Raw genomic sequence first — 8451 nt, forward strand, 5'->3', positions numbered from 1 at the left:
GAAGGCCTTCTCAGAGCTTGGTAGCACATCCATCAGGGACAGAGCAAATCCTGGCTATTTCAGAGAAAAACCACACTAACATTAGAACACAGAGAAGAGCAGTTTCTGCAGGCAGGTGAACAGGTTTCAATTCATGCTTTGCCATCGAAGCCAATGGTTTTTAACTTTCTGGTGCTGCAGCCCTTTAATATGGTTCCTCGTGTTATGGTGACCCCCCCCCCCAACCATAACATTATTTCATTGCTATCTCATAATTATAACTTTGCTAATTATGAATCATAATGTGTGTTTTACAAGTCTTAGGTGACCCCTGTGGAAGTGTTGTTTGACCCCCAACGGGGTTGTGACTCACAAGAACCTCTAACTTAAACAAACTAGCCTTGCCAAACCTCACCTTTATAATGGAGTAGTAACCTATACATATAAATTAGCATTAAATAATGTGTATAAGTGCCTTTTTCGAGGCAGGGTATCTATGTAGCCTTGGCTGTCCTGGAACTTACTCTGTTGACTAAGCTGGCCTTGAACTTACAGAGATCAGTCACTCTCTGGCTCCCAAATGCTAGGATTAAAGGCATGCACTACCCAACCCAGCCTTGTAAGTCTTAAACACAATATATAAGTACAGGAAGCATGGGGGGTGGGGAATGCACAAGAGGCCAACCTGGTATGACAAACAATGGGCTGTAGAAATAGCCTCCATTGTGGGCACTGCAGAGGGCCCACTGAAGTGTGTAGACTTGGAAGTCAAGGCTGTCTGCACATACTCTGAAAGGACTTGAAGGTGGGAGGGGTCACGTTGCGGGAGGAGCAGAAATGGGAGTTTGAGGTGATCAAAATACACTGTACACATGTATGAATTTTTCAGAGAACAAAAGATTCTAAGGAGAAATAGTGGGTTTTTAAAGGGAGGTGAACTAATCCTGGCTGAACCTAAAGGACAGCCACAGAGGGGCCCAGCCACAGGGTCCCAACCCCCAGGACTGGACTTGCAGCTTCCAAAACATAGGAAAAGAAACAAAGTAAAAACTTGACCTGGCCGGGCGGTGGTGGCCCACGCCTCTAATCCCAGCACTCGGGAGGCAGAGGCAGGCGGATTTCTGAGTTGGAGCCCAGCCTGATCTACAGAGTGAGTTCCAGGACTTGGCCTGGTAGCCTGTCATCCTAGCAGAGGCAGAGGATCAGGAGTTCAAGGTCACTCAATGCTACATAGCAAGTTCAAGTAACATGAAACTGTCTCAAAAAGAATTTTTCTTTTAAGAAACAAACAAAAAAGCCTAGTCTATGTGTTACAGTGTTTCAACCATTTCAGACATCTTACTCTAACAATCCTTCTTATTTATTTATTTAGGTTTTTTGAGACAGGGTTTCTCTGTGCAGTCCTGGAACTCACCTAGAACTCACTCTGTAGACCAGGCTGGCTTCAAACTCAGAAATCCACCTGCCTCTGCCTCCCAAGTGCTGGGATTACAGACGTGCGCCACCACTGCCTGGCCTTACTCTAACAATCTTGCATATACTCTAAGGACTGTAATCCAGCATCTCCTTCAGCAGGGCAGGGGTTTTGGCCTCAATTTGTTGCCAGGAGCTGCCTCCAAGAGCAATGGAGGGAGCCATCGAGCAGTGGAAAGAAGTTGGACAAAAGTGTGCTCACAAACTAGGACTAAGAAAGAAGAAGAAAAACCCAAACCATTAGCAAAAAACCATGGAATCCTTGAAGTATAACAGGCCCAGGCAACAACAAACGCTTGCTGGTTGTAGAGATGTGAACCTGCAAGCAAATTCTGAAGTCGGAGAAGATCATAAGTCTGAGCCTCGGACACACCTTCAGTGCTTGCCTACCATGAATGAGAGTCTGGATTCCAATCCCAGAACCAAGTAAACTGGGTAGGGAGGCTTATGCCAAGGACCCCAGCATTCAGGAAGTAAAGAGAAGCTGAGGGTCAAGGCTATCCTCTCCTGCACAAGAGACCTCCAAAAACAGAAAGCAAAATAGCAGCAGCAACAACCCTGGAGCCTCGAGGCCAAAAATCTAAATCAAAAATTTTAGGAAAATTTCACACAGCTTTATTCATCTCATCATTTAAAATCATGAGTAACACCCACATTATCATCCTGACAACAGTTCTGAAAATCCATAGCATGAAGCAGAAGAGAGGGACCACCTCCATTAGAGGGATTGACTGACAGCCTTGCTGTCTACTCCCAAACAGATCCTCCTGGTGCAGGGGCCTCTGGGAGCCAATCACTGATTCGGGGGACTTTGCTTGATGACAATTATCACAGCCCCAGCCACACACCATCAGTCACCAGGAAGTCTGGGGAGAGAAGGCACATGGCCAGGACAGAGCCTTCCTCCTCCCTCAGCGGGAAGATGGGTGCCCTAGCACAAGAAGGGGAGAGAATTCAGCCATTGTCCCTAGACCTTCACTCATGGAAACCTTTAAGTGTCACCGGTGCCTGGAACCAAATGTAATCCTCTGAAGCCATGGTTGGGACGGAAGGTCTGCCACATGACAGTGTCACCGTGAGTTTGTGGCCCCGGCTGGGCACCCGGTAGTTCAGTTTCGGTTGAAACCAATCTTCTCCACAGTCACGGTGGCCCTGAACCATGACAATGGTACCCATGAGCGGGGGAGTCTGCAGTTCGCTAAATGGATCGGCCAAGAAGATGGCTCTGAAGAGACGACGCAAGCAAGCCGCCGTGTTCAGGCCCTGGTCCACACTGAACGGGGCCAGCCTGGACAGGTCGAGTTCATAGAATTCTTTGGGGCTGAGGGCATTGCCTCCAAGAAGGATCAACACTTGTGGTACGAGTGTCCGGGCAAAGAAGTCTTGTAGGTGACTGAGGACGCTCTCCAGCTCCGCCAAAGCCTGCTGACACTTCCTGTTCCTCGCCTCTGTGGCGAGCCAAGCTTTCTTCCTTGCTGTGTCCTCTGCCTGTAAAGACAAAGAAAGATGGACCTAAAGAACATAATGGACAGGAGCAGGCGGCCTTTGAAGGAGCGCCACAGAGTTGTGCCCATAAAATGACCAATTGGATGGCTGATGTTGGGTTTCATTAGGAAGCATTAAGTTAAAGAAAATACAACCAGCATAAAAACTATGATTCTCCTAAGCCTTTGAATAGCAAGGACGGTAGGAAAGCTGGAGGACACCAAAATATAAGCAATGGGAGTAGTCAGAGAGCAGTGATAGGGCTCAGCAAGTTAAGGGGCTTGCGGCACAAGCCTGGTGACCTGAACCTCAGCCCCAGAGCCCAAGTAAAGGCACGAAAGAATGGCTCCACAAAATTCTCCTCTGACCATTCCAGGTGCACTGTGGCACATGTATCCAAACATGCGTGGTGCACACGTGGCACACACGCAGCAATTAAAACCACATATAGCATAAGACTTGGCAGCATAGAAGCAGCAATTGCTTTGTCGTTATGCTGGAGTGTAAAAGAATGGGGGAGGTTTGCTTTAATCAACTGAACACAGCAATTGGAACACATGGTTATTGAGTCTGGGGAGATGGCTCAGTAAAAGCACTTATTCTGCAAGCACAAAGATCTGAGTTTTAATCCTCAAGACCCAGTCACATCCAGAATTGTGTGGCAGAGACAAGTCCTGAGAGCTTGTCGGCCAGCCTACATGCTACTGACTCAGTGAGACCCTGTGTCAGGCGGTAAGGCGGAAAGCAGTACCCAGCACCAGCACCCCTGCATGCACACATGCACACCCACTCACTCAATTGCAGTTATTAATACCCGCTTCCTCCTAAATACTGTATAAAGAAATTCAGTAAGGTAAGGAGAAAAAGTTAGAAAGAACTCCTAGGAAAGGAGCTAAAGAGCAGAATAATACACAATGTGGGGCAAAAGACAGGAAGCTTGAGAAGGTAAAAAGTAGATGGGCCTAGCACTACAGTTGTGTGTGTGTATTAAGAGAGCTGATTATCAACTGCTAGAAAAGGGCAAGAAGCAAGAAGCAAGTCCACACTACAGAACCCTAGGTAGTCGAGGCACTGCAGAAGGCACAGGGGCAGTACTGAACAAACACCCGTGTGAAGAAATTCTCCCGGCAGAGTTCTAATACTATGGGTTGGTCTCTTGTTCTCTCTCTTTTTTTTTTTTTTTTGGTTTTTCCAGACAGGGTTTCTGTGTAGCCCTGGCTGTCCTGGAACTCACTTTGTAGACCAGGCTGGCCTCAAACTCAGAAATTTGCCTGCCTCTGCCTCCCGAGTGCTGGGATTAAAGGCGTGCACCACCACCACCCGGCTCTCTCTTGCTTCCTAAAATGAGGTCTGCCTATGTACCCCAGCAGTCCTGGAATTGCCAATAAAAAACAGGATGGCCTAGAACTCAGAGGTCTGCCTGCCTCTCTCTTAACTGCTGGGGTTAGAGAACCATACCTGGCCCTCAGTGAGTTCTCCAAAGAGATCTCCTTATAGTATAATTAACTCATAAGGCTCAGGCATCAGACAATGGTTTATTCTGAAATATTTACCAAATAGAGTAAAACTTTCCAACATAGGACAACCAACAGCAAAAGCCAAAAGAAACAAAGAGAAAAGGGATTCCGAAAGACACTTTAAGGAGCAAGGGAAATGGGAGGTGGGGGAGACCCTTAAAAAAGTAGAATTTCACGGTCCTGAAGGGCATGGTGGCAGTAATCCCAGCGCCCAGGCTGAAGTAGGAGGAACAGCGAAATTCACAAGGTAATCAGACCAGGAGATGGCTCATGCACTCGGGAGGCAGAGGAAGTGGATCTCTCTCTGAGTTTGAGGCCAGCCTGGTCTATACAGAGTGAGTTCCAGAACAACCAAGGTGACACAGAGAAACCCTGTTTTGATAGATGAAGATGAAGAAAATCATTAGAATCTGAGGTCTAGAAATCCTCCCAAGAAAACACATTAAAACAAAACCAGAAACAGAGGTGAAAATGTGGTGAGAAAAAGAAATTCAAATGTAAAGAGTTGGTTCAGGTCTGGGGATGTAATTCAGTAAGAGACTTGTCTAGCCTGTCAGAGAGGGGCCTTGGATTCCCAGGAGGGGAGGGGAGGCGGAGAGAGAGGGAGGTATGGATTGGGACAGGGGGCGGGAGGGGGGAGAACAGAAAGAGACAGACAGAGACATAGAGAGGCAGATGGAGACCATGAAGACTAAGGAAAGGCCAGAAGTGTTATAGCACACCTGCAATGCCATAAGTCACTGGGGGAAGTTGAGGTAGCCAGGTCTCAGAGACCAGCCTAAACTACATAGTGAAATCTTGTTTTGGAAAAAAAATTAGCTGGGTGGTGGTGGCACATGCCTTTAATCCCAGCACTTGGGAGGCAGAGGCAGGCACATTTCTGAGTTCGAGGCCAGCCTGGTCTACAAAGTGAGTTCCAGGACAGCCAGGGCTATACAGAGAAACTGTCTCAACGAAAACCATAAATAAATGAATAAATAAATAAATAAATAAATAAACAAGCAAACAAACAAACCTTTGCTGTCTCAACGAAAACCATAAATAAATAAATAAATAAATAAATAAACAAGCAAACAAACAAACCTTTGTGCCAGAGTGAGCAGGGCCGCGGAGCCGGCAGAAAAGGTCCTGAGTTCAATTCCCAGGAATCACATGATGGCTCACAGCCATCATGAGTACAGCTACATTGTACTCATATACATAAAATAAATAAATCTTTAAAGAAAAAAAAAACAAACTAATAACATCCTCATACAACAGATAATAGGAAGAGTCTCAGAAAAAGAACAAGAGAAAAAAGGGAGAGACCCAAGTGCAGAGAAAATGAGGCAAGGAAGGCTCTGCAAAAGCCTAGACTTGCACGGAGACTGAAGACATCTTAGGTCACTTTTCTACTTCTCCATCATCTGTGAGCCACAAAGTCTTCCCATCAATTTTCTCAGAAAGCCTGCACATACCTGGGGAGCTTTCCGGTAGAAGTGCTTCAGCTGTTCATAGGGCAGAGGGAGCTGATGGCGCTGGTACATGATATGCTTGAGAAGTTCACAAGTAAACTGGCAGCAGTCTTCCTGGCTCACAGGCCCAGGAAACACCACCGGCACCAGGTCTCTTGGGCAAAAGGGCTCCGCAGGATTGGAAGGTTCCTGGGCTGGCGGGATGACAGTCTCAAGATCTACCTCAGGAGCGTGAGTTTCTTCCGGCTTCTCATACCAATCCAAATCTAGTCCGTAAATGAAAAGGTAAAGAAAGGGGAGGGGTTGTCAAAATCAGCGTTAGTCTTCTCGTTCCCAGGGGCTCCATCAGCAGACACTCCCATAGGTGACAGGAAACCTGATACTGGCCGGGGACGATCTAAATGCAATCAGGGACAGGAAAGGGGGCTTTAGAAGACAGAGATTAATGTTTCGGTATGAAGTGTCAGGGCCAGGACACCCAAAGGGACAGGGCAGGGAAAACAATTCCACTTAAGGGCGAGGGAGTGACTTGCAGAGACAGGGTGGACTGAGACACTGGGAACAAGAACAGAAAGGAACGACGGAGGAAACGCCAGCCACTAAATGCGTCTGGGGAGGTAGCAGCAGGGAAGAAACGAGTCCCCACGTTATGGATCCCACGCCTTACTTGGAGGAGCAGCAGGGGACAGTTCCGACATATCCTCCTCACCGGACGCAGCCATCGCGACTGCCAGCCTAGTCGTCCTGCGGTTAAAATAGACGCCCCGCAAAGAATCATGGGAAGCTTAAGCTCCACTTCCGGCTCTTAGCAGCCAGAAGGGACTCAGCGCAGTCGCTGAATGGTGGAGGTTGGAGATGACTTGAACCACACCCAGGCCAGGGAGCTCTTGGCCCCTCCCACTTAGGCGACCCAGTCGTCCCCTGGGGCTGGGGATGCCTTCTTTTTTTTTTCTCAGCAATAGTTTCCAGCACCCACCCCGCCCCCAAACCCCCATTCTGGAATGTCCTTAGAGATAGAGCCAAGATTAAGTAAACTAGAAATTCATCTACCCCTCCCTGGAATTCGCTTAATAGTGCTTTAAATCCAGCCTTTGAGCTCACTTCGGAATCTCTCTATCTTGGTAATGGGAGACCCCAGCATGTTGGACTTCTGCAGAATAAAACACTCTTTGTGTTTACATACTGTTTGAGTCTGGGTTATCTTTCTTGAGCAAATCATAGACCCTTTTTTTTTTTTCTTTTGGTTTTTCGAGACAGGGTTTCTCTGTATAGCCTTGGCTGTCCTGGAACTCACTTTGTAGACCAGGCTGTCCTCGAACTCAGAAATCCGCCTGCCTCTGCCTCCCAAGTGCTGGGATTAAAGGCGTGCACCACCATGCCCGTCATAGACCCTTATAATACTATAAAGAGTTAAGGTTTTTAGCAGGACAGTGGCGGTGCACGCCTTTAATCCCAGCACTCAGGAGGCAGAGTTCCTGAGTTCCAGGCCTGCCTGAATTGTTAGGGTGGTAATAGATAAACTGCATCAAGGTCATGACAGGACTTCCCAAGTGAAGTTTGAACTTGATCTCACATAGAGGGATGAAGAAGCTTTTTCAAAGTAGGGCAGGAAGGAATCCCGGGAGATTCCACAGAGATAAGGAAGCTTGCTGCCAAGCTCGATGACCTGAGTTCAAACAAGACCCACAAAGTGAAAGGAGAGACTAGAGTCCCTCTACACCACTATGTGACAGGCTCACTCACAAACACAAAGTGGGGAGGTTACAAGATTACATTAACATGTTATGGCTGGGTGTGGTGATATCAGCTTTAATCCCAGCACTGGGGAGGCAGAGGCAGGTAGATCTAGAGTTTGAGGCCAGCCTGGTCTACAGAGTGAGTTCCAGGATAGCCAGGGCTATACTGAGAGTCTCTGTGTCAAAAGAGGGGGGGTGTATATAGGTCAAACATGTAATGATAATAAATAAGTTCTTTGTTGTTGTTGTTGTTGTTTTTCAAGACAGGGTTTCTCTATGTAGCCCTGGCTGTCCAGAACTCATTCTGTAGACCAGGCTGGCCTCAAACTCAGAAATATGCCTGTCTCTGCCTTCCAAATGCTGAGATTAAAGGTGTGCGCCACCACTGCCGGGCAAAGAAGTTCATTTTAAACTTGGCTATTGACATGACTGGAGACACGGGTTCAGTTTATAGAGTACATGAATCCTGAGCTTGATTCCCAGCATTACAAAAAATGAAACCCCAGCCTACCCCAAGTGACTAACATGCATATGGATCCCTAAAACGTTTTTTTAACGTTTGTACATACAATTTTTTAATTGTACATACAATTTTATCATTAACTAAAGACCAAATCAAATTTGCATACTAATAAAATAGATGTACTTGTGTCTCTTGTAGAAATATATACTGACTTGATATTTACTCCCAAGAAACAAGAAACTACTAAACCAGCCGGGCGTGGTGGCGCACGCCTTTAATCCCAGCACTCGGGAGGCAGAGGCAGGCGGATTTCTGAGTTCGAGGCCAGCCTGGTCTACAAAGTG

The 8451-nt window shown here is 47.0% G+C and overlaps 1 protein-coding gene across 1 annotated transcript; it reads right to left on the bottom strand.

Annotated features, from left to right (window-relative positions):
- Nucleotides 1–2044: 2044 nt before the first annotated feature.
- Nucleotides 2045–6678, bottom strand: Mad2l1bp (MAD2L1 binding protein). The gene is made up of 3 exons (XM_021149300.1): nt 6576–6678; nt 5912–6174; nt 2045–2940 (listed from the first exon to the last, which is right to left on the bottom strand). The coding sequence occupies exons 1-3, from the start codon at nt 6628–6630 to the stop codon at nt 2428–2430; spliced, it is 831 nt and encodes a 276-aa protein (XP_021004959.1). The 5' UTR covers nt 6631–6678; the 3' UTR covers nt 2045–2427.
- Nucleotides 6679–8451: the final 1773 nt, after the last annotated feature.

Source organism: Mus caroli, chromosome 17 (assembly GCF_900094665.2).
Source record: "Mus caroli chromosome 17, CAROLI_EIJ_v1.1, whole genome shotgun sequence".
Classification (NCBI taxonomy): Eukaryota; Metazoa; Chordata; class Mammalia; order Rodentia; family Muridae; genus Mus; species Mus caroli.